Genomic DNA, 27,796 nt, shown 5'->3' with positions numbered 1-27,796 from the left:
TAGTTCCAGCGCCCCTGATGCAGATTGAAGCTGTCTAAATGCATGGTCTATTAAGCGTTAAACGGACTTAAATCTAGCCATTTCTTATTTTTCTTTTTTTTTTTTTTTTAAATGAGAAGAGTACGTTGTTTATAGATACCTATTCTATGAGTTAAAACATGTTTATTATTATAATTGTTGTTATTATTATTATTATTATTATTATTATTATTATTATTATTGTTATTGTTATGTGTACTAGTGGTATTACTTGTAGTTTTAAGGCGCGCCTGCATCTGTTTGGTTATTGATAGCTGTTTGCTCTCGAAAATAAAGAAACGTAAAATTCGAGATCTCGCAGGTGGTGATTGGGATATGTATAGAGTCAATAAATATTGTCTGTCAGTGCCTCCTTGCAAATAGATCGATCTTAAAATAACACAATTGTCGATTCAAATACTTCTTCTAAAACACGACAAAGACGGTGAGTGATTTAAAAAAAAAATTGTCACGAATGTGTGATTAAACTGTTTAAATTAGTTCGTTACTCTGCGGATAGCTTTTACTGCAGGTGAGACTCCCGCTATCATTGAACAGGTTCAGCGCCGGTTCATGGTGATATAATCATTAACTAGTGTACAACACTACCAGGGACTCGTTCTCTGCTTAGCTTTCAACACCAGTGTAAAACAACACGTCTACAAACGTTGTTGGACATTTTATTAATTTATTTCGGACACGTTTCCATAGAAACTGAGGAACACCTTTTTTTTAAAAGAATTGCATACACACATACAATTTGCAAATACATATAATCTGTTCATGTTTCAGTAGACAAAGTAATTGAGTTGTCTGTGTGTAAAATGTTGCTCCCGGAGTTTTAATTGTTAAAATATGACCAACGCTTTAAAATGTTGCCATGGTGTTGGTAGAACCATATTGTTTTCTAGACCCATGTTTACAACGTCTCAGCATGTAATTGCTACTACCTGTACCCTCTGGAAAAATTCCCACTGCTGAAACAGAACTTGGACGTGTGCTAATAATAAATTATGTGATGTCTTCATTTTACCAGTTCTACTAGTTATTATTTTGTTTTGTAACTGCAACAGCTTCCAAAACTTTGTTTCCCAAGGTAATCCAGCCGTTACATGTATAGACTTGACCTTGACTTTGTTATTGTGCAGGTAGTACTTCTGTCCTGCCCTTCAGTTCAGTGTACAAGTCTACTGCAGTTTTGAAAGAAGCACAGCAAACGTATATCCAGTCCAGTTTTGCTGAGCAACCAACCAACAATAATCGCACAGTAGTACTACGTTATTATTGCAAATGAATATCTAGTTTCTGTAAGGCTTAGGTCTCCTCAATTTGCACATGCTGCATTCCCACACACGTAAGAAAGCACCCTTGTCCCTTATGTTGTTTTTGGAGGAGGTAATTTTCCTGTTCTGAACTTTAGCTTAGGCTGTAGCTCTGTTTGCTTATACTGTATAATGGAAATGCCACTCCTCATAAATTAGATGTACTGACCTGATATAAACTGTGGCCATGCCTATAGATGTCTGTGGTTGTGTTGCACACAATACTGCTCTGATTAACAATCTTTAGACTACTAGTCAAGCATGAGAGAACCAGTTTAATTGGTTAGTGTATTCCGACTAGAACAGAGTTCCTATCCCGCAAATACTCTGCTTTTAAAATGTGTTTTGATAAGAAACCCGTACAAGTTGCAGTGACAGACATTGACTGCTGTTTAATTGTGTCCTGTTCTGAGTTAATTGGCCCATCTGTCCTAGACTCTGTTCATATAGTAAATAGTACTATGTAGAATCTGACCCAGGCACAGTTTTATGTTATCCAACTTTACCTTCTTGAACCCTGTAGCTAATGTTTATGACCAGACTACACCAAGGTTTTTGGTAAGCTGAATGTCACAGCAGTTTTGGCAGCCTGTTTACCAAAACTGTCTGCAGTGTGATGCACTGAAGATATGTGCTGACCCCTGTTGGTGGTACAAAGTAATGCTCTCTAAGAAAACACTGGTCCTAAGGGTGGGGTGGGGAGCAAAGTTGGGCCTACCACTCCTGGGCTTTGTTCCAACCATGTTATGAATTGTTTAATTAAACCACTTCAACCTCCACCTGGTCCCTGAAGTAGTTCATTATCATATTTTACCTGTTAAACCTGGAGTGGAATAGCCCTCCAGCTGGGGAGGGCTGGTATAACATCTACACGGTACAGTAACTGTCAAATAAAAATACCATGGTAACCTTAATATCACGGTATGCAGGTAAATTCCATTACATGAGAGTAGATGTTAAAACTTCATGCTGATTTGAACTCGGCTCACACCAAAATAAGCACCAACTAAGACATAGCTTAACAGTAAACCAATGTGATCCATCTGCATCTCCATCCATTTGCATTTCTTTCCCTCTGATGATGTAGATATCCTTCTGCCTGGTGTTGATGGCTGAAGTGTAATGCAGGCTTCAGGGATCAGCTGCGATGCTGGCTCCGGGGATCAACCACAGTTCGGTCTCCCCAGCACATCAGCTTGACAACTGTCTGGATTGAGCTAAGTAGGCTACATCTCTGGGGTCTTCAAGTGGGCACCTTCCATCCTCTGTGTTTCGTCGACTAGCCCACGACACCTCAAGAGGGCTCGACAGTGATTCTGGCGTCCCAGCATCACCCCCTCCATCCCCCACTCAACTCAGCCCAGCTTACTTACCCGTACATCAGCGTTGCTTTCTTCCTATTGTGCTTGAGATCCCCAGCCAGAATCTTTGTCTCAACCCCAGCCAGTTGCTGCTCCTTTCTGCTGCTTCAGATAAGTTCTTTACTGTGTGATGCAACTCTTGGCCACTGAACCCAACATCCAAGAAACCGGGTTGTAGAGTGTGGCACAAATCCTCGACAAACCACCTCCACTGGGTAAATCCGGACTCTCCATCCTCGCTGTTCCTCTTCAGCAGCTAGTTGAGCATACCAAAGTTTCTTCCTCTCATACGCCTCATCCACAGCCTCCTCCCATAGCACTGTTAACTCTACCAGATGAACAAGGCGTGCTGATCCAGACCACAAGAGAATGTCTGGTCGAAGGTTAGTGGTGGCAATCTCAGGTGGAAAAATAAGCAGTTGACCAACATCTGCCAGCATTTTCCAGTATCTAACAGCTTCCAGTTGTCCTGGGTGAGGCATGGTTTTAACACCTTTTCTTGGTGGTTGCTGTCCTGGATGGAGGAATATTGCCTTTTGTGTGTAATGCTTTGGGGGAACTGGTGGCAACTTATTGGTCGGGTTACACTTGTCTTCAAATGCTAAGGCCAAACATTGCAACACCTGGTCGTGGCATCAAGTAAAACATCCTTGTCTAAGACTGTGGGAGGGTAGTGGGTGGAGCTTTTGGGAAGGACCAGAAATGACAGCACACAGGAGCCGGAAATGGAGATTAGTCCTTAGAGCCCTGTACCATCAATGGTATCAGGGCAGGGTTTTATTTTACAAAAACAATAAAAATAGAACAGTCCAGTATTGCAAAAAATAAACAAGAAAACCACCTGGAATACCAGCAATGGTAAACTCAGGTTTGAAATAAAAAGAGTAAACAAAAAAGGTCACGGTTACAAAATAAATAACAACAAAGGAAGCACTGGGTTTCTTTGTGGTACTGCGGTGGGTTTCCTCTCACCGCTTCTTAGCTCTCTTTCAGCGATTAATGGCCAGTCCTGTGTTCCTCACTCCGGTAATCCAACACAGTGTCCAAGGTTTTCAAGCTTCTGTGAATAACAGCAGTGAATGAAAGCAACACAACAAGCACAGCATGTGTTTTCAGTTCAGCCCAGGGAGAGCGAATGGCAAAATCATACTGCTTAAATACTGCCAAGTCCCACCCCTGCAATCAGCACGCTGCTCCATGTCAGCCAATCAACGAGAACAGCACAGCTGATTGCAATGATGGGACCCGATGGCCGCATGGTTCTACCTTGGGCCAAGATGGCTGCCTGACCCAGAACTTCCTGCATGGTCAGAGTTCAGCCTCCTGATCCAATCACAGTCAACCCTACACAGCGCTGCTGGTGGTCGGGAGGGCAAATTACAACAGGGACTCCTTCCAGTCCTGTCACAAAGACCCACCTTACATCCTGTCAAAATGTGCCTTAATGTTGCAGGTGATGAACACAAAGGACATGAGGGATCCTCACCCACCCAGAGGTTTAGATTCTGTGATTATGGGAGAACATTGTATGTTGATCTGATGAGAAAACTGATCCTGCTCTGTTCCATTTTCCACAGGCCAGCCAATCTTGCATAGTTCAACACTTTCATCTCATCCATTCTCCCTGCTTGATCTGGGAAATGGCCTTTATGCACCTCATCCTCTCCTGCAGCTTTTGCACCTTGTTGTCTACCAGCTTCTTCCGTTTAGCTGGGGTTGCCTTGTGCCATGTAGGAGGAGCTGAACTTCCATGCTGAACTTGCCCCATAATATCACCGATTTGAAGGGCAGCCTTAGCATCTTCCACAGCTTTCTTTGCCACCCACTTTCTTCCAGTTTTCAACACAGGTGTTGCCTCCCTTATGCATTTGTCGTGTGAATCTACTAATGTCATTTCCAGTCGGACCTTGGCGCACTTAAACTCCTTGGTTAGAGCAGAGACTGGTATGCAGTATTCAGTACATCATTGAAGTTACAAAATGAGGGCTTAAAAAAAGGGTGAAATAATACTGTAAGTTATTCCAATTACTGTTCAGAAAAAGAAAAAGTCACACTTCCTTTCATGGACAAGCAGAATTTAATAACTTTAAAAGAATATCCTAACTTGTACAATATATGTGCTACTACCATTGTATGTATTATTAAGATCTATCATTTACTCAAAACAACGTGGAGCTGCACTTTGTTAGAAAAATTGTAACATATAAAGTAAATACATAAATAAATAAATTACTTTGTTTAGTTGATGGTAAACAGAATTGAAAAATATATTGCTTAAAACAAACATCTAGTAATACGGGTAATTATTTAAGAGTAGAGTTGAGTTATTTATTTTTGGCATGGGGTACATAAAATTTGAGTAGCAACACCATTACACATTTCTTTTAATATTATGATGTATGTTATTGGGATTATATCTGCAGTTCATGTGACATTACACAAGTCAGCTTCCAGTGTTGTTACTAATGATTACTAAACGTATGGCGTTTGTACAAAAAAAAGATGTCTTCACTTACCTGAAAAAGTTGGAATACTGTAAATAACAAGAATAAGTAGGCTAGTGTCTTTGACAGTTTCCTTCAAAACCTTTATCAAAATTCAGTATAATCAGTTCACCAAAAGATCTTCCTCAGACACTTTGCTGGGCTGCAAGTGTCCTTGCTTAGTTTAGAAGCATGCTTGCAGTAGAAAAAGGTTAAACAAAGTGGATGGAATGTTCCAGTGTGAGGCTGGGTGAGACAGCCGAGTAGTACTGAGACTTTTACAAGACATTGAGTAAAGAGGTGTTCATTTGAAAATCGATTGGACAGCCCTGTCCTAAGGAGTTGATCGTTTGTACTGTGGTTAACCTACTCGCTTGGGAACCTTGAGGTTAAAGATTTGTGCCCAGACCCTGCCTGTTACACTGACCCTGAAATCGTGTTTGATTTGAATAGTCGTAGAACATTGCCCAGTTTATCTACCGCACTAATCACATGAAAGTTGTTGCACAGTTTGGCGCATTGGTACTAATCATTACATTTCGCAGTCATAACATTTCTCTGTTGACACATAAGGGCATTTGGCAAGGACCTGCAAGTGCCATTTGTGTTCATAGCAAGGAAGTTTTTTTTTCCATCTTGATGCTGTTTGTCATTTAAACAGCTGGAAACAGTGGCTATATCACAGGTGCAAAAGACCACAAAGAAACTGTCTGCTTTTAAAAAGTCAAAACAGTCTAGTCCTTGGCAAAAGATTACAGAATTACTGAGGTTCATACAGCCACAATTGTAATAGTTTTTAATTTGCTGCCATCTTGCATACAGGCCTGTGTTTTGGCATATGTTTTCTGCTTCCTTGAGATCCTGTGATTTTGTGACATTTAACCCATCTTGGTAAAGTATTAAGAAAGATGGAGTCAGCAGAGTTGAAAGGCCACATTGTCATGTTTGCTCAAGACCAAAAATCAAAAAAAGGCCCCAGAGCGATTGATCCCCCAAGGGCTGACATAGGACTACAAGAAATGCATGATAATAACAATACGATTTCCTAAAATACCCAACCCTGCCATATTTAGTAATAAAAAAAGATTTACTATTTCATCTCTAGATCGATGAAATATCAATCTTAATAAAAAAAGTAACATCATATTATAAAATGAATTAACAAAAACAACATATAAATAAACCTAGAACCTCCATGACTACAGGACTGCTAACACCTTGAAAAGATATGAGAGGGGTACAGTTGTTTATTTTTTCACTGAAAATACTCCTTTCCGATTTGCACAGGTGGGACCATCTGTCACTACATATTAAAAACGTACCTGTAAAGTTAGGAAAAAAAGAAATTTTACATCAGTTGTGTGTCAGAAGCTGTAATTCCATTTCCATATGTGAATATTCCATTTAAATCTTGAAAACATGTAGGTTTTGCATTGTTTCCATTCACAGTTCATGAGAACCAAACTGTTTGAGTAGCATTCGTTTAAAGGGAATCTGAACAAGGAAGGTCACAAAGATGCTTAATACTTTTTGTAGAGTGCTTTCTTCCAGATGGAGGAATGTTCCCACAAACAATAACACTGTCATTGACTAAAGAGAGGTTATAACTTGGCACTGAAGTATTACAAACCCATAGTTCAGCCATTCCCAAACTGCAGTCCTTGAGAGACTGTAGAAGGCTTTGAACAGATCCAGATGTGATAAGGGTTCTCTGAGGCTGATTGTCACCTGTCCCGTTTGTTCAAATACCAGTCACACAGAGAGGAACGGTGCCTTTCTGAAATTGAGGGTTTATTTCAAAGAAAAGGCTGGTCTACTTAACTATTAATATACAGTGGAAATGACTACATCCATGTGTCATGCTTTTTTAGATATACCGGTAGAAACACTTGTTCAGATGTGGCAAAGGACATTCTTTAGCTCTCAAGTTATTGGTGATGAGAATCTATCCAATCATCCATATGTCACATTTGTCACAGTGAGTCTCGGTGACATGCTTGTTATTTTATTTGTCGGTTTCTGTATCACGTAAAGTTAACAGCAATACCTAATAGAGGAATACAGTGATAAACAAGGTTAAAATCTGTTTTGGTGTTGTAGCTGTTAACACTAGCAGCTGCTCCCCTTGTGCTTGTTTGAGTGTTTTTATATTTTAATTCAGGATCTGTACTTATTAAAACAAAACAACATGGAATAAACATGCAGGTGCTTACTGGTGCCTAATCGCGTCCCGTGTTGTAAGTTAATTTCACTCCAGTATTCTGATCATGTGACATACCACACATACAGTACCTATAGGAAGTATTCACCCCCTTGGACGTTTTCACAGCTTGTTGTGTTACAATCTGAAATCTTGTCTTGATGCATGTAAATGGGATTTTTTCCCTTTGATTTACACAACATACTCAACACATTCAATGTGTGAAAAAATGGGGGGGAGAGGGTTGAAAAAACAAATCAATGAAAAATAAAAACCTGGGAAGTCTTCATTAGATAAGTATTTACCCCCTAAATAAGCTCAGGTGCAAACAATTGCCTTCAGAATTCACACAATTTTAAATGGAGTCCATCTGTTTGCAATAACAGTGCTTCACATGATTTCAGATTAAGTACACCTGCATCTGTAAGGACACACAGTTGGGTAGTGCATTCAAAGCAAAGATACTACCATGAAGACCAAAGAGCTTTCAAAACAACTCGGGGATAAAGTTGTGGAAAAGCACAGATCAGGGAAGGGGTATAAAAAGATTTCAAGGCATTGAATGTCCCTTGGAGCACAGTCAAGTCGATCATTAAGAAGTGGAAGGTATACGGCACCACCCAGAATCTGCTTAGAACAGGCTGTCCTCCCAAACTAAGCAGCTAGGTAAGAAGAGCATTGGTCAGAGAAGCCACCAAGATGCCAATGACATCTCTGAAAGACCTACAGTGTTCCATGGCTGAGATGGGAGAAACTGTCCATGTGTCAACAATAGATGAGTTGCTCCACAGCTATTGTTAACATATTCTGTGGTCCGATGAAACAAAAATTGAACAATTTGTCTTAAATGCAAAGCGTTATGTCTGGTGCAAACCCAACACAGCACATTACCCAGGTAACACCATCCCTACTGTGAAGCATGCTATGGGGATGCTTTTCATCGGCAGGGACTGGGAAGCTTGTCAGGGTAGAGGAAAAAATGGATGGAGCTAAATACAGGCAAATCCTTGAGGAAAACCTGCTTCAGTCTGCAAAAGACCTAAGACTGGGACGGAGATTCACCTTTCAGCAGGACAATGACCCAAAGCACACAGCCAAAGCGACACTGGAGTGGCTTAAAAACAAGAAAGTGAATATCCTAGTGTGGCCCTGTCAAAGCCTGCACTTGAATCTGATTGAGAATCTGTGGCAAGACTTGAAGATTGCTGTCCACCAACGATCCCCATCCAACTTGACAGAGTTTGAACAATTTTGCCAAGAAGAATTAGGGGAATATTGCACAATTCAGATGTGCAAACCTGGTAGAGACTTGCCCCAAAAGACTCACAGCTGTAATTGCTGCCAAAGGTGGTTCTACCAAGTATTGACTAAGTAGTGAATACTTATCTAACGAAGACATTTTCATTTTTTTATTTTTCATTAACTATTGTTTCGCAATAAAAATTATCTTGCCTCTTCAAAGTGTTGAGTAGGTTGTGCAAATCAGAGGAAAAAAAAAATCCCATTTAAATGCATCACGATTTCAGGTTGTAACACAACAAATTGTGAAAACATCCAAGGGGGGGTGAATACTTACTATAGGCACTGTAAACAAATATATATCCTCAGTTATTAAGGTAAAATAAAGTGTGTCGGAACAGATTTTCATCACTGATAAGGTTGCTTGACTGTTAAGATGTAAGCAGGAAATATGTGGTTCATTGAACCGATTTTAACAGCAATATATCTAAGTTCCTTCACTGTTTAGATCGATAAAATATAATCTCTGTACTAAGGTTGTGAAAAGCAAATATCTAACTGTGCATGTATCTTTAGTTTATTTCTGCTGTTAAAATATGCAACAAACCAGGAAGGGTATTTATCAACCCTTTGATTTTAAAATGTATTTATATTAAAAAAAAAAAAAAGTTTAGCTGATTGGATGCTATAAAAAAATGACTGAATAAAACCTGTTTCAAAGGTAGTTTATTTCTTATTTCAATGTTGGTTATCAACATAAAATGCAAAAAATGTCACTGGGGTTTGTTGTTTGTGTACTGCATGTTTTCATTCTATTGATATGCGGTAAACCAGGCAATAGAGTTTACGTTAAACAGTGGACCTACCCTGTCACCTGCCCCTGCCTCTGCAGTCTCCATTCTTTACTGATGATCACTAACCTGTTTTTGAAAAGTCATGGTTTTAATTAAGTCTTCCACTTGTCAGCGGAATATCTTTTAAAAGATACTTCAGTTCTTATCTCCTTATTTGAACTGTCTTTGAAATGTGATACTGTAGCTCAGGCTGTGTGTCTCCATAATAAATGTATTTCTCACAGCTTTCTCACATTGTCCACAAGCTTTGGCCTCTGACTCCATGCCTGCTTAACAAATTCTGTGTAGTGGACAATGTCCTTATTGCTTAGGAGGTTGTGTTTACATATTACATTGCCATGGTTAGGTGCCCTTTGGCTCCACTTGCTTTTTCAATACCTTTTAAAATCACATATACAATAGGCATTGGTTTTTCAATACTGTTCCTTGCAGTTCTATGTTACAGACCCATCCCAGATTGAACTGTACACTGATAGTCTTCATTACTATTATGTTGAATTTTGATATCTTTCATGCCTAATTCAAGCACTTCATATAATTGGGGGAAAGAAACTGTTTATATCAAGTCATTTTTGAAGAGTTTTGAAGCTTGCCTGGGGATAACTTAGGTCGTGTTTATGATACAAAAAATAAACTTAATTTTGACGCTAAAAATAAGCAAATAAATAACATCATTTTTTTTTTTTTATTTGTACTACCACTGTATTGGGACTGTCCAGGTATGATTCATTGCTTGATCTTTACCACATACAGGCTGTCATGGGACTTGGAATGATCTGGGCTAAATACACAGAAATCATATCCCACCTTTCCTATTTGCTGAAATGTTTTGGGTGACTGAAAAAAGTCAGAAAGTACAGGGGTTGAAGCCATTTTTTGAAATGCACTCAATATGTTGCATGTACGTGTGAATGGGCTTTCCCTTATTTGATGTAAAGACGAATGGTAGGCATCAATCAGCAGGTGCCTCTTTGTCCAAGATTGTACTTCAAAGCAGATTTCCAAGCCTTCTGATTTCCAGTTTCTGACCCTCTCATTAGTTTCTTGCTGTTAGTGAAGTAATAAACATGTGCTTCGAGCCACTGTGGTTGAACAAGGGTCGGGACTTAATCAGGGTTTTGAATTACAGCTTAAACATTTGGTTTGATGTGTGAAGTAGCATTGTAAGTTTAACTATGTCATGCATGGTGTGTTACTGTGGGGCACCTTCTAATTGTTCAGGAATGCATGAAGAATTGTGGTACTAGGTTGCAAGTAAAGTAAATTGAGGTTTCTGGTTTCTCACAAAGTGTTTTGATCAATGCTTGTTATTTTTATACACATTTTTCAAGTTCTATTAATTTGTTGAGCGATATTTTTATTTTCAGAAGGACTGTATTTATTTATTTATAAATGTAGTAATCGGCAATGAATTTTTACCCCATTTTTCTCCCAATTTGAAATAGCCAATTATTTTAGGCTCAACTCACCACTAGCACCCCCCAAGTGACTCAGGAGTGGTGAAGACGAACACACGCTGTCCTCCAAAGCGTGTGCCATCAGCCGACCGCTTGTTTACACTCTGCAGGCCCACCATGCAGCCACCATAGAGCTACAGCTTCGAAGGACAGTGGGCAGCTTGTGCCGTCCCTTGGGAGCTGTCCTCCACAGTCGGCAGTGGAATAGCCTGGACTCGAACTGGCGACCTCAAGACTGTAGGGCGCATCCTGTGACAGATGCACCACTCAGGAGCCCAGAACGACTGCGTTTTAGTCAGTTGTAGGTATTGTATACATTTTAATCCTTTGAATTGGATTGACCTCTAACATAAATCCTTGTTGAGGTTGAACATTTCCTTTTCTGAGAGTTGGTACTCCTATTTTGTAAAGAGCTTCCTATTTTCTGGCCACTGAACACTTTCATGTAGTTATCAAACAGATCTATTTACTTCATGGTAAAGCGACTAGATGGCTGAGTGACTGCTCACAGCAGTGCCACACAGCGTACGAGGCAGAATCTGATGATGAATCAGTTTCCCTGATGATACTGTTCCCATGAGCGATAGGAGTCTGAGAGCACCCTCATGAACGACTCCTTCTAGCCATGGCTGATATGATGAACATGCGCAATTCTTTATTCTAGGACCTTTGGCTGAATGACTTGATAGAGTCTAGCAGCAGAACATTCCTGATTGAAACTTGACCTTAATGATGCAGTTGCAGTGTAGACTGTTGTATCTTGGGTCACGCGACTGTTTTACAATAACAGTGAGCCTGGGCCTGTAAGAAACTGGATTAAGGTCACCTTAAACATTGACTGCATAACATTTATTGATTAGTGGCCTGTGTCATGCTTCTTTCCAATGTCTTGTTGACGTCACACTCTTACCTGTAGTGGTAACACTTTGATGTGATGTTAGGAACAAATCTGAACATTGTGTTACAGTGTGAAAGCTTGCCATGCGGTGGTATGCAAATTGCAGGAAACAGGTGTAATTCAGGAAATCTAATTTTCAAATGAGTTATTTAAATAAGATTAAATCATTTGCTGCTTTCAATTACAATGGGTTCTATTAAATTGATCTGAACAGTGCCATATCTGAATACTCTGTTTAGATGAATATTTGAGTTTGTCTACTCAAACATCTAACAGTGCAGTTGAGTCTCTGTTGCATTTCTGTCTGTAAAAATATGAAATGAACCTATTTAAGTTTTAATTTAGATCTGCCACCAGTAATATTAAGAGATACCTTTTATCTTTTAGATGTAATGATTTTATGCAAATTGTACATATTTTTTAAATTTTGATGATGCCCTGTGTATGCAAAGGTCTAATTTTGTTCTGTAGCTTGTGCTTAAAAGCTCCCAGAAAACCCCATATCCTCCAGAAAAGGAAAATTGTATAGAATTAATTAAGTTTCGGGGGGGGGGGGGGGGGGGGGGTCATTTTAAAACTTGTTTGTGCAGGAAGAAACACGATCATAAATCTACAACTTTAAACTCTCCGGGCATCATCAGAGAGCCCAGCAAATAGCTAGTTTACTCTGCGCATGTTTGTGTTTGAAGCCAGCTGTTTGTAATCCAAACAAGATGTCAAATCTCACTACGGCTACTGTGGGCGAAGTCATTTAAATTGAAATAAGAGTGATTCTGGGTCAGCTTGCTTTTAACCGCTTCACTGCTGGGGATTCATCCAGGGCTCATTATAATCTAGCCACAGGAAACAATGTGGGTTTGCAGTGCTTATTTATGTAAGAGTCATAGTTCTGATGAATCTAATCTCTGCGAAAATGACTAATCAGTTTCCCACACCCACAAACACTATTAATAACTTGTGAAGGACACATTGGACATCCCTACTATGCTTCCAGGACCCCAGCTGTCCATACACACCCCTTTCTTTATCTGTCTTCATTTGCTGTTTAAGTTTTATGTTTGGAGACCTATTTTCAAAGGCTCCTTTTCTGTGAGGAGCACAATTGTAACATCCTAAAACTGTGAACGTTGTTACAGGAAGGATCAGTTAAAGTAATGTTCACAATTCTTTATATTTCTATTATTAAAATAATTAGATTTCTCTCCATAATTTTGCCCTGGCCTTTGAGTTTGCTGCCTCTGCATGCCATCTTTATATTTGAGGTACCACCTATCTCCAGAAATTACTGAAAGGTTTCCTTGTACATCTTTTGGATACCGTGAGAAATTTGTTCATCAGACAGGACATAGTATGCTTTGTTTGGAAGCTATAATAAATTAAGTGCATACGTGTAGTATGCTACATTGGGTTGTGCTACAGTGTAACAGGCATTCTACTGTGTATTGGTGCAATTTGCTGATGCATCTCGCTAGCATACTCTTGTAGCTGACTCTAGTCACTGCTGTTATCTTGGCTAAACAATTGCATATAAAATTTTCAGTAAAATCTTGATTTGTATGAGCCCCAAAACAAAAACAAAAATGATCTCAAAATATTGAGTTTTAATAGCGAAAAAATGGAACGTGAAAGACGACGACTTGTAAAATCCTTAACTGCCCACTACAGAAAGTTTGTTTACTTGTTGTTTGTTCAGATTTTTTGTTGAATTTATCTGGTGTCCTCAAGGAACCTCATATGCAGTTTTGCATTCTTAAGTAATACATTCCTTTTGTTACCCAGTAGAAATATGTGAATAAAATTTCACAAGACAACCTGTGTTCTAAACCAACAGTGTGATGAAACTCATACCAAAAGCATGATAGCAGATGTCAGCATAAGTCAGCATTATCAACTTAGTGGTCATTATATTATCAATTACCGGTATCACAACAATAAGTGCCTATAATTCAATATAAATAAGCAACAATCCCCACTTAATTGCTAGCATGAATGTATTTTATCACGAATAAGCACATTTTTTAAATCACAAATATCAATCTCAATCAATCAATACTTATTTTATATAGTGCCTTTCATAGTGGAACACCATCACAAAGCGCTTTGTATATAAGTAGGCATCGAATGTAGCCTTTATTGATACGGTATTTGCTAGAGTATAAGTCGAGAAATTTAAACCCAAAACAAAATCCTGAAGTTGGGGGAGTCAACTAATACACGAGCAAACATATGAACTGATTTATAATTTATAGTAAGAGCCTATATTAACTGATTGCAATGACCGCTGTGGAGGGGCATAATAATAATAACAACAACAACAACAACAACAACAACAACAACAACAACAACAACATTATCAAAATGCAAACATCTCAAGATCTGGCAAAAAACGATTCTGTGACTTTGTCTAGATATTAAAAAAAAAAAAAAAAAAAAAAGAATCCCAGGTTTGTTTACATCCAGGATCGGTCATGTAAAACACAGACGCAGTTTCATTGAATTACAGCCAGACCACACCACTCCCCGCGTTCCATTGAAATACACGGAAGTATGTGGGCTAGGAAGGAAGTGGGGGTGGGGCTTGTATACTAAAATAATACTATTGTATGTTTGTGGCAGGATGGTTTGGGTGATGATGTCAGTGGACACAGACAACAGACTGGGGTAACGAAAGCGCTGATGCACGAGTTGAATTTTACTCAAGCAAATACGGTACTTCATGTGAATTGAACAGGAAATATGTTAGCTCTTATTTAATTATCTTTGAATTCCTTCAGTTTTCAATGAATTTGACTACACCATGGAAAGAAATAATTGAGAGATGAGATTTGGGCTTGTCTTGGTTAACCCTTAGTACGTTTCCTAAGTTGTTGCCAAATTCTTGATTTGAATACTGTATTTGACCCCACCTCAGTCTTGTTCTGTTCAATAATGAGGTAATACAATCCTACCATATTGTACAATTTCTTTGTATGATTTTTAACAAATGACTATAATGACTAATAAATGGCTCCTCATGTAACTTGTGTCTAGTTGGGCACAGTAATATATAATATGGATCTTGTGTTTAATAGATTGACAGGGTGTGACAGATCGAATGATTCTTGGTGTTAGATCTCCCTCCTGACCTGTGAGGGCGCTGTGTAAAAGGAATAGAGTACCCTTAACTAAATGGCATGACTGTTTATTCCTTAGGGTAGGTGGAAGTTGGTCATTTAAGAAGGGGGCGGAGCTACTGCACCCAAGCTTAATGACTAGGACGGGAAACAGCGTGGCATCTGAGGATTGGAGGAGCGGATGCCCCGTTAACCTAGGGGTCATGAGCGAGGGTATAAATAGGGGGCATAGTGTAAGTGATCTGTTCCTTGGTAAATGGTTAGTGTTGTAACCTACAAGGAGTCTGTGTTGCCGTATTTTGAACCGTGAGTTTTGTCTTGTTTGTTAACTGTTGTCTGTCTCTTAATAGACTACCAGTAGCATAATCTGGCCGCTGTATTCACTTCCATCATTTATTATTTACAGGTGTTTGCCATAAGGCTCTGGACTTTGCATTAACTTCAGTAAACACCCTTGCACCTGTTTGCAATTGTCTGTGATTCTTCCCTGCACTGCACTGCACTTGCCTGTACCCACTCACCTCTTTGCCACACAGGGCTATGCACATTATGTGATTGTAAAAAAGGGAGTGTTGATGGGGGTGGGTGGCAGCAGTAATAACAATGGCAATGATAAAAGATGACACAACAGTGTCCAACAGGTACTAACAGATTAGCAGGAATGTTTGTGTAAAAGCCGTTTCCCATTGAAACCTGTTATCACCCTTGAGTAATTTGCTTCCTACTCTTGCGGTTAAAATGTCTCTCCAGGACAGGGACTGTCTGAAATTCCTGGTGCCACTTTTAGATGCCTGAGTAAAAGTTTAGTACTAAATAGGTGCGCCTAGACACAAGAGAGTGTTTATCTACAAGCCTGGCTTCTAGAATGTATGAATCAAATTCAAGGTTGCAATCATAATTGTGAACGCTTATTGCGCACTGATAAATAGGCATGATAAAGATCCCATTTAAAGGAAAGCAATTTCAGACTAACGTTGCAAATGATTTATGATTTTTAATTTAACTGCTACAATCTTTGATGTTTCTCACAGAGGAGGGATAGCTCCTACCACACACACACACACACAAGTTGTCAGTATCATCTAGTCGCCAACATTTGCAATTCTTTCATTTGTAGTTCCCTGTTTCTGACATCCCCACCTAAACTATGGCAATAGGATTTTTGCTTATTAAGTGTACTTTAAAACACATTATTAAATAGACTTCATAAACTGCATACAAAACATTTCCATCTCTAGCGCACTATATATATATATATATTAATAAGGCAATGAGCCAAAAAGTCAAACACTGAAAAAACGATTCAGACTTGCCACAAGTCAGTGTTTACTTGCTTCTAGTAATAGTTGTGACCTGACAATGAGAAAAAAAAAAAAAAATACAGAGCTGTAATTGTAAAACATGTTTTTGTGATTTAATGAAATCACTTTTAACAGTTCAGAGTCTGTATTTTCATTTTGCATTTATATATGGAGGGGCATAATAATAATAATAATAAGAATAAGATTAAGAATAAGAATAACAACAACAACACTACTGTTTCTATTGCGTAACCCTGCAGCACAGGTTAAGATCATGAAGGCAGCTCTCCAGCAATGACATAATAAAATTACTTCCTGTTCTCTTAATTCCTCTTGCCACGTCTTTTGGGAGTCTTTACAGTGTTGTCATGTACAGGGCCATCATGACATCACCCTGCCTGGGAGTTTTTTGTTATTTCTTCCTCTGGCTCCCACACAATTGCTGTACTTCTCTCCGGCGTTTTCCACACCTGACAGGCTCACAGTGAGGAAAACTCAAAACCTACAACCTCTGTACTGTCATTCGGGATGTGGAGCCAGGGATAACCACAGGCCAAGAAAATCAACTGCTACAGCTTTGTTTTTCACATTTTTATATATTTTCCGAAAAAGCATTCTCCCGTGAGTTTTGTCACAGCGTAAACCACAGGAAGAGTGTCATGGGAAAATGAAGAACAGGGATGGAAATCAAACAAGTGGCCTATTGCTGATTTCTTTCATTGATTGGTTTGCAGTGCTTGAAATACAGGATGTAATTTCAAAATGTACCAATTGGCTTCCACTATGGGTTCCTTTCAGAACAGTTTCAGAATGTAATCTCTGTTCACTTACATTTCCTGTACTCTGCTGGGAGGGTGTTGGTGGTAAGCAATGTCCATTTGATGAATCTGTGGGTTTCCTTTCCTATCCAACAGGAAAACTGTGGGGCTGATCAGCTAACCACCGTGGTATCTTCAATCATTTCTTAACCTTAAGGAGTTACCCACCATCCCTCATCCAGACTGACAGCCAGAATCTGTGTACCTACAGTACTGTCCGTCTTCAAGTTTTGGTTGAACTGTTTTAAAGAGGTTTTGTACTGTCCTTCAAAACCAGCACATTTAGGCTAGTTTGCTGGAGACCTGGGTTTAAACTCATCTCCTGTCTCTAAAATAAGTGTACTGTATTAATAATTTTAAAACATTTGAAGTTGTTTACATTCAGAAAAGGTAGCACACTTTTCATCTGCTTCAACAGGTTATGGCAAAATCAGATGTGTCCAGGGATGTTACTGTTGGTGGTCTTATTTAATGTTTTAACTTCAATGGATATTTTTTAAATTTGAAATCTATACAACCAATATATATTTTTTATTTTTATTAAATACAATATGTATATGAAAAATACTACATGTGTATATTATAGAAAAATCTATGAATTACTGTTGTATTCTGAACTAAGTAAATCCTGTATTTTTCAAATTTCAAAACCATAAATACTTTAAATGCATTAAAACCTGACTTGACACAATTGCGAATTCTCTGGTCTGTTTTTCAGATGCTCTCTAGATAAGCTTTTGCCTGTGCTGGTGAATTTCTGGAGGTTTGGATTTCAACTCCCAATACAGTTTTCTATTTATTTTTTATTTTTTTAAGGTATGAGTTGTCAGATAGCTCTTATATTGTTTTGTACAAACAAATTTGTTTGTGGGTGTGTACTGTACAGCCAGCTTGCTTGTTTCTCCCATGGTGGTGAAATTAACTGGTGGCTGAATTGTAATGATTACTACAGCGAGTGCATGCAGCTTTACTCTTATCACGTAGCACTGTTCATGAGGGAGACTGCAGCTATTTCTGTTTGGCTTATCAGTGATCATAATGACAGATGGAGCTATTCAGCAAATAACTGCAGAGGGAGATAGAAGTAAGATTATCAGCACGAAGAAAAGCAGAAAGAGAAACTCTTTCTCAAGCATCTGCCTCCAATTAGACAACATGCTCCACTTGAGCTCCAAAGCAAGTTCAAATTCAGGAACAGGAGATACTGAATAATTGCCTTGTCTCTGCAGGTACTTTTTTGGTGGGGAATTTGTAGCTGTAAAAAGTAATTCATACATGTTTTGGCTGTCATACATAAGTCCTGCTGTGTATCTAGACAACCGTTGGATATTCTTGCAGGTGATCTGGTCTGGATCCAACTGGAAGCTTGTATGGTCTGGGTAATTCACTTTCCCTGGATCATCTGTTTCTGGGTTAAGTTTACAGTGGGAATTCAAGTGAAGTCAGCCCTTTTTTAGTAAACAATATCAGCTTTACTCTCATTGGAACAAGATGCTGAAAACACAACTGGGTGGAGTATTTCAATTTTTTTTAATTGCATGTCCTGCTAGTAATGTACTGGGTCTGCAAAATATGCAGAAAACCATCAGAAATGAGATCCACACTTTTGGACTTGTATCATGTGAAAGAAGTATCACATTTAGCTATATTTCAATAAAACGTTTGCAATGTTGGTTTGTTTAGGGAGTCAAGGCAGTCACTCCTAAGGGGACCCCAGCCGAAAAGTTTTCTATCCATTGGACTATTATTGATTCAACTACAATGCTATTTCGCAACACTCTTTGATGTACTACAGCAAATATGGGAACCACAGGCACGGGGTGAAACTTTGAAGTCACTTTGGTTAGGTAAATTTTGGTTAAGTCCCTTTTCACTTCTAGTTGAGGAGCATGGTCAGACGGATCACCTGGAAGGAAAACATCGCTCGGGCTGAGTCCTTGTACGGTGTGTCTTGCAGTGAACAGCCCGCTGTGCATTGTTTATTGTGAGCGTGTGTGTTTTGTATTGTTCATGTAGAGTATTACTAAATGCTGAATCGTGGGTTTGTAGAATAGGGCTTTGTCTGCTTGCTGTGTGCCAGTCAAGTGATTGGTGGAAAGGCAGTGTTTTCTTGTTTGTTTATTGTGGCTATCCATTCACTTGTTAACCCTATCCACTCGACTGGGATAGAGAGCAGTAGCCACCAGCCTTGCCTCACTGGGCTACAACACTATTAAACAACCCCCTCTAAAGTCCAGTGCTAGCTTGACCTAAACTGGGGAGAGAATGTAGCTTGTCTTACTTGTTTATATGTAATGGTTTAGTTCCACTTGGCACCCTTTCCCAGAGCCATCTCATGTCCTTTTTATAGGATAGTTTAGGGCAGAAAATACAGTTATGTGCAGTAGTAGTACTTCATTGTACAAGTTTAGTTAGTAGTTGCCCCAACCCAGAGAATAGTTTTTAGTCCCTGGGACTGAGTAGTCCTGTAAAAATGAAAAAGGTGAAAAAGCCATTGCCGCCTACCTTTTAGAGTGCTGTTCTACAAGCTATTAAGCTCATGTTATTCTACATACCGTGAGTGTTAGTCATAGAAATCTACTGTTTTGTGATGTTGACGCCTCATTGGATGCAAATATTGCAAACTACTTCCCTGAATGTAATGACTTCTACCAGTGGCAGCTTGTCATGAGGCTACGGAGGCTAAGCCTACGTGACATTTTGTAAAAGTAAAAAAAGCTGACCTTGCGTCTTGCTTCCCAAGGTCTACTGTATTGCTATTGGCTAACATGTAGTCTCACAGTGGGTTGCATTCTGTGCGTCATTCTGGCCATCTGTCTGTCAAGTTTTACTGTATTTGTATTGGCTACACGATGGAAGCTTGCAGCTAGACTCTACCACTCATAGTTAGACTTAATCTTGACCCTTCTGTTTGCCAGGCAGGTTACGGGTCAGGAGCTGGCTACTCCCCTTAAGTCTCGATTTCCGTATACAGTACGTAGTATATTTTTTAGTTGTAGATTTTTTAAAATGAATACGCCATTTTCCTCGCTTTCAATTGTGGAAAAAATAATAATAAAAAATAACAATAAAGGTCGCCCAATATCTAAACTGGGCCTTCTTCAACAGAGTGGACCAAAACAAAATTGCCTTTTGAATTGCTCATGGTACGAAAAAACTAAAAGGTTCACTGCGAGTATTCGCAGTTTGATTTTTCAAACCGGCTCTTCATTTTTCCCATGGATTTCTGTGGGCTGCAGTAATTAAAAAAACATTCTATTCTGGTCAACATATCATCGTGCCTCAGACCTTCTTTTGAAAGACAACTTGTTTATAACAGCTTCTTTACTGCTTTTTCCATCCAGCTGAAGAACATCCTGATATAATAGATTTCCTATCAATTATTCACATTTTTGTGTACCTACATGACCTTTTTCTTTTTGATTTTGCACCTTATGGTGCACAGCGGTTTTCCTTTTTTTTAAAATATATATATATATATATATATATATATATATATATATATATATATATATATATATATATATATATAGCATATATATAAAGCAGGTTTTGTTGTTAAAGTCATATGCCGCTACTGTATTCTACATGGTATAAATGTAGTTTTAGGCCTTTTTCCTAAAATTCAAACTTAAGAGAAATGTATAGGCTCAAATATATGGCATTGCAATATTAAATTTGCAGCCATAGACGTGTGAATATGGTCCATAGGAGTATATAAGGTCACTTTTTGAATGTTGCACAGCCCCTCCCGTTTCGAATTAATAGGAGAAGGACTTGCATAAACATCTGACGCTGATAGTGCCAATGCCTCTTCAGTACCCAGGTGAACGTTCATTGTGCTTTGAGTCCGTAGCTGTGAGTTTTACTGGGCCTCTGTGCAGATATGCCCGCTGCTGGTGCTGCTGCTTTCTCTGCCTGTGTAATCCCAGCTGCCCCGCACAGCTGGCAGGTTGTCTCAGGAATTCAGGGAATGGCCTCACAGACCCCCACAGTCTCAGTCCAGCTGGAAGCACACATGTTCGCAGGAGACTGGCACAAGCTGGCAAAGAATACTTAACTGCTCTGTTCCTAGGAATGGAGGGACTGTATCCTTCACTGATGACTAGTTTCCAGGCCAACCGAGCATGCTCCATATATTCCAGTCCAATACAGAAAATAGGTCCTTTCTAGTCCTTATTATTTTTTTGTTTTGTTTTATATCCTACTACTTCACTTGGTAGGCTATTCCATGCATTCATAACCCTCGAATGTTTACAATAAACTCACTATTTCTAATGTTGCTGGTCTTCCAGTTGTCTGCACAATAATCAGAATGAATTTTATTATTTGATATTGTCATTAATAACTCTTGGCATTAATTTCAACTCCTGGGGAGTGTTTTTTTTTCTATACAAATACAAGCGCCTCTTACTACTACGCTCCTGTTTGGTTTTTTTGTTCTCATAATAGCAGTGATTGTAGCTTGTATTTTGTGAGAAGGAAAACATGACACTTAAAACCATATCAGTCTGCCCCCCCCCACTTTGAAATGAGCAATCCTGTTAATAACCCCCTACTACTGCAAGTTTCAAGTAGATTGTGCCCCTACAGCAAAAAAAAAAAAACATTTTAGGAATGTTAACAAATTGGACAAGATTGAGGAATGAGTTAACAGACTGCTATTTTTTTTCCAATCCCTTGTTAAATCATTTGTTTCTTTGTGTACAGAACCAGTATTAATGTATGTGTTTGTGTTGCTGTGTGTGTGTGGTGGGATGAGGGGGGTTGGCGGATTGCGCAGACCTGTGTAATCCTGCCTGTGTTTGTGTGCGTGCCGATGCAAACTCAGCATTCTCCCACAGACCCGAGGTTTTCAGTGTGAATGTTTCCCCAGCTGTGTTAGCCATCACTTTCATTAACGCCCCTCCTGCAGATGTCACACAGGACTGGTTCACAAACACTCCACTGCTTTCATTAGAGAGTTAGGACTACAGCCAAGAGTCTGTTTCTCCAAAACCTTCCCAATGAGATCATTGAGTGTTGGCAGTATGGAGGACTGTCCATTTGTTTTAATATCGGGGACCTCTTTTGGGGAGGATATGTCTGTGGCAGTGGAAATAAACCAAAACATTAACAGTTTTAACACTTCTCAGAATAGAGAAACCATAACTTCCCCTTTTTATCTTTCCAGTGTCATGCCAGAAGGATCACTTGGTGCTCTGTATGAGGTGCCAATGGGCGAAGGTAAGTGAGCACATTCCTGTGTACAGTGTACTACCTCCTTATGGTAGCAGCTTTTATAAAAAGCCGGCAGCACTAAATTGGTGCAGTTGCTTTTATTTTAGATCAGTGCCAAAGATGCATATGCTTGGTACAGTGGAGAAGTTCTTGTTGCATAATGATCACGTGTGCTTTATGTAGCCCTTGTACCCTTGTGCTGACATTGTACATGCAGATGTATTTGCATTTATACAGCTCCTTTACAAACGCTGTTATACATGTGCTGAGGCAACCATTTGAATATTCAAACAAATATTCATTTGAAATGTATCCTTTCCTATAACTGTATCAATATTTTAATAATAAGCGCATGTTCATCCTAGCGCAAAAATATACTGACTTATTAAAATGAGCATACAGTGCACATTCTGCAAACACCAGTTATCTTAGAGCAGTGGTGCAGCAGGGAGCAACTGTTTAATCCTGCAGTGGCAAGAGGCAAATCCCAAACTTCACTGCCAGAAAAGTGGACTTGGTGCCAGCTAAAGAAACAAGCCTGAGCAGTGCTGCCCTCTAGTGCCTTAAAGGTGCCGAGGAAACTAATAAAAGCCCTGCTAAACTTTGTAATGTTGTGAATGACTGTCTAGCTACCTAGATGCCTGTTTTCTGCAAACATAAGGTTAAAGGTATAGTAATGAGTTGAACTAAAGGGGTACATTTACATTTGAACATATATGAACGCAAACTGAGTTAAACGCTGACTCCTAAATTGTCAAAGGATGCAGTGTTGACTTTAAACATCAATTAGCTATATTAAATTCAACAATAATCTAGCAGTATCACCCAATGCCTTCCACTCGACCGATCGAGTAGTACCTACCAGTTGGCAGCCAAAGTGACATCTTTGCAATCAACTCTCAATTAAAACTGACGATAAAAAGCAATGTCCACTAGTGTGGATTGACAGGGCACTGTTAATATGCAGCAGTTTTTGTTTTCAATTTTCTTTTCTAGTTTTCAAAAAGTATTCATTATTATTATTATTATTATTATTATTATTATTATTATTATTATTATTATTATTATTATTATTACAGGTGGTTCCATAATCCCAAGGCTAGGGGTTATTTGTCTAACAAGGAAATATCCTTCTGTTTTGCCTTACCTGCCAGTCCACTGCACATTTGTTTTCTGTCTCTGACTCATGTAGCAGAACTCTGCTGAGCAACTTCTAACATTTACGTAATGTTCTGTTAGTGTTTTATAGTTTTTTATGTCTTAATTTTTCTTTTGTTGGGGAAAAGGTTCACCTTTAAAAAATAAAATAAAATACAAAAAACACCCCCCACAGTGCTGACAACACCCCTGAATTGGATTATATGCCATTTAAAAAACGCTTAGTCCACATTTTGAGATATCTCTGTCTTGGAAATGACCCATAAGCTTTGGGTTTGCACAGCTGCAAGGTTTTTAATGCAGGACCTTTTAAGCAAGCACTGGAATGTGTGGTTTAAGGGAATCAGGTGCAAATTAAACTGAATTATTAACCAGCGCAGCAGCTCTTAAAAGAAAAAGTGATTACCTAAGTATATTTTTCCATTTCTGTGAGTATTAAACTCAGTGCTAGAATGTCTAATTTGTTTTGCCTTAAATGGACGAAAATATGAAAAAAGAGTACTGTTAATGTGCAAAGAATCTGTGGCATTCACTCATTTTAACACCCTAGGAAGTGATTTAAGAATCTTGTCAGAATCCCCTGTCTTAATATGCTCTGTACTAATTTGTTACAACAAGAATGGACTAATTTGTTACAACAAGAATGCTCAGAATGTTTTGTGCTGCCCCTCACTGGCAGTGGATTTGCTGGAATTTTACCACCCCAGGATTTAGGAATTCCCTGTCAATAGCTTTGTTTTAGATTAATATGGCTGTTTTTGCCAATATCACTGCAAAAGGCAGCTGGCTTACAATCTAGGCACTTGCACTGGCTCTACAGTATATTTGATACGCTGATATGCTTCTGAACCATTACAAAACAGTGGGCTTGATTTCTGAAATGTATATAAATGCGTTTGACCCCATTTTGTCAACACAAATATGACTTGCAGTGATTTGGCTCGAATGAAAAGGTTCTCTGCTTTAAAATCTGTAAGGAAAAACAAGTACATCTAGATCCAATTTATCCTGTTAAGAATTCTTAATTATTTATAATAACATTTTATAGTTAATCCTTAGTGATTGTATTTAACAGATCTATAAACCACAGGTCTTGCACTTTTATTTTCCATATAGGCCTTGTGCAGTTTTGAAAGAAACACATATTCTAGCAAACATGTATTTCCATTTTGGTTAATATCAAGGAAATCTCTGTTTGCAAGCCTTGCATTAGCAGGCTGTTACAGTTTCCCTTCCCAGTTCCTTTCACCTCAGCAGTGTCTTCGGAGTCAAAGTGTGCTACTGGTTACAAAGCAGGGCAGCCAACATGTTAAGCAGCTGGTTGGTTGATGGCAGTGTTGGATGGGTATGGAGAATTACATTGGCCAGATGAAAAAATCTAAGGAAGTGGCAAGCTTGTTTACAGAGCTTTCTTTAAAGAGTGAGTAGTGGAGTTCTGAAAAATATAGCATTAATTACAAGCTGGCATTTTGAAAACAACTTTGAAACAGACTTTTTAAGTGTAAAAAGGTATCAGGATGTTAACAATGAAAAGAAAAATGACAGGTCCGTTATTTAAACAGCTGTAGCAACACACTGGGACGTGGAACGCTATAATATAATTTTTATAACCCTGCTACTTGCTCTATTAACCTTGTGTAGTTCCAGATACCATGTTTTAAAATGAAAATGTTTTCTATAACATTTTCATGTGAAAACTGCACTTTTGAAACCTGTACAACTAATTGAAGTGCACTTCAGATCAGAATTATTTTGGCAAACAAGCATTTGTCCTGGCCAGTATTGGAGCCTCACCCAAAGTAACTGTGAAATCTCATTCTGCACTGGCTTCAGTCCCACCTCCAACATTTTATCCTGTACTGAACTTGTTGTGTCAAGTTTAGCAGAAATAGTTGATATCGTTTTTAGCCTGCCTAAATACTATACTGTATACTGGGCACTGCCTTTTAAAACAATAATATAATGTTGCTTTTGCACTGTTGGTTTAGATATCCTACGATTTGCTTTGAAAGCATTTGTGTTAATGGGGTAGTCATTTGCAGGTCAAGGGTTTTTGGGTCACTGCACATATAGTGTGTGCAAGTACCCTAGTCTTGCTGTGACACAAATGGCCTTGTTCGAAGTCTTAATTCAGTGTTTGGTATACGTGGTTTTGGGAAAAACCTGTAAAATCCAGTGAACTTAAACGCTTAAAATGCTTTTAAAAAGCCCATATCTTTGGGACGTGCTGGTGGTGCAGTCGGTTTCCAGTTCTGGAGGCCTGGTTTTCTACAATAGGCAAATTACTAAATGTTGTTTGCCCATGGTGGAAAATCAGACCCCAGGCCAACATATTGTAGGCCTTGGTCTCAATTTAGTCTATAGTAGTTAACATCACAAAGTGTTTTTCCTTTTATATTTCTGTGTAAAATTTAGTTTCTCTCAGATAACGTGTGCTTTTTAAGTAAAGAAACCACCCACAAGGTATCATACTGTGGGATTTCCCTTGGAGATGCTGGTGTGTGCTACCAGCTAGAGTGGGTCATACTACAATATATATAAAATGTTATCTTGTTTAGTAGATAATGTCTCTTTTATTTTCACTGTGAGTATACATTGTTACAGCTGTAACTCTGGGTGACCTGGGGCTTACTACATCTTCCTGGAATCTCCTATAATAATGTTTCATTGTAAATGTCAAGGTTGGGGTTTTAAGGTTTTAGAGAAAAGGCCCTACTGACCTTTTTCAAGAGTGTTGAAACTGCATTGTATAAATCAAATTTTCTTCTGTACTAAAACATTAAACATGACCATTCTTAAAGACTGTTGCACAATTTAAGTAAATGCAAACATTGAAGGTACAATTGACAAAGTGTCCCCCTACTTTTGCAGAAGACTAGTCCTTTGAGCTAAAACAATACTTAAATGATGCGTAAACGGGGCGAATAGCTGACGTGCAGTGTTTCATTACCGCCAATTAACCTAACATTGAGCAGACCAGAAATCCCCTCTTTAAAAGTATGTTTATAAAGCTGCATGTTGACATTTGTCAATTAGGGTTCTACACAGCTGTGTCTGAAATGCTGAAAACGTAGATTTTTTTTCGTTTTTAAAACCAGACAGGAATTCCACAAATACAAGTCACAACCTTCTCTTAGTGTAATAGTTATCGTCAAACCTAATCCCTCTTTAATATGCAGATTTACTTGCATCAAGGAATAGTGCTTGGGAAACCTTCAGATGACCAAATTGATTTTTTGATAATGGCTATCAAATAAACAAAGATTCAAAGCAATAACGTTAAAAGCAAGTCTCCGGCTTGCCATTGTCAAGCTACTTTTGAATATTGTTCTTTTTTTTGTGTGCTGGTTTGAATTACCGTAAAACTTGGAGAGTTTTTACAAACTGAACACAGTACTAATTTTGGTGCTAAGTCTTGTTTTTTTAGATTAAAAAAACTAAACAAACAACAAAAAAAAAACAAAAGCAACCTACATTCCCAGAATGCAGAACTAACCTTTTGTGGTTCTGAACTACTCCTAAGAAAGAGTCAGTGCAATCATAAAATGTCAGGTAGTTAATTCTACAACGGCACTCTGTAAATATTTAAGGATTCATCACATGCAAGTAGAATAACAACGCAAATATTGACTGTGATGCATGAGGCTTTTATATGCATGGAGTACCTCATTCACTAATGCTTATTCACTAAAACACTCCTGACCCTTAGGATAAAGTCAACTGGAGTTTGTGGCCCACAGTATAAATATACTGTATTATTTGCTCTTATTCTTTGGTTAAGTTTGTTAATTGGAATCGTCCCATTTAAATTAACGTTGGCATAAGTTCTGAGGTAAAACCTTTAAAAAGGTAAGAAAAAATGTTTAATGCCTTTCTCAGTATGTGCGACAAATGTGTGGGCTGATGCGTTCACAGCTGTGTAGTTTACGTAGATGCAGAGTGGTTTCCACAAATATTTTTCATGTACTTTTACCAGGCTTAATATTTTTGGACTGAGTCCAAATGCCAAATTCGGGTTTACAGAAAATGGTCAAACACTGACGTTTGATATACTGTACAGTATGTAATGATGATGGAAAGTATTCATTATTAAAGATGCTGACTAGAGAAGGGTTAATATTGTCTGGAAATGAAGGTGATGCAGTTCTGGGGCAAGATAGTCACTGCTGCCAGATCATATATATATATATATATATATATATATATATATATATATATATATATATATATATATATATATATATATATATATATATATATATATGCCTATAGAAAGTCTACACCCGCTTTCAAAATGTTCTATGTTCCTATCCTGCCCCACAACTTCCAAGTGAAAAAAAAAATTCTACAAAGT

The 27,796-nt window shown here is 38.5% G+C and overlaps 1 protein-coding gene across 1 annotated transcript in view; it reads left to right on the top strand.

The window, feature by feature from the left end:
• The window catches only part of LOC121329903 (pleckstrin homology domain-containing family G member 3), a 104,133-nt gene that overhangs the window by 637 nt on the left and 75,700 nt on the right, over nucleotides 1–27,796 (top strand). The window contains exon 2 of the mRNA XM_041275910.1: nucleotides 22,238–22,290. Coding sequence (XP_041131844.1) covers nucleotides 22,242–22,290 — 49 coding nt within the window. The 5' untranslated portion in view covers nucleotides 22,238–22,241. The remainder of the gene's footprint in view (nucleotides 1–22,237; nucleotides 22,291–27,796) is intronic.

The sequence above is a fragment of the Polyodon spathula genome, chromosome 17 (genome assembly GCF_017654505.1).
Source record: "Polyodon spathula isolate WHYD16114869_AA chromosome 17, ASM1765450v1, whole genome shotgun sequence".
In the NCBI taxonomy this organism is placed as follows: domain Eukaryota; kingdom Metazoa; phylum Chordata; class Actinopteri; order Acipenseriformes; family Polyodontidae; genus Polyodon; species Polyodon spathula.
Note: the sequence above shows the minus strand (reverse complement) of the source record. Positions and strands in the feature narration are given on the sequence as shown.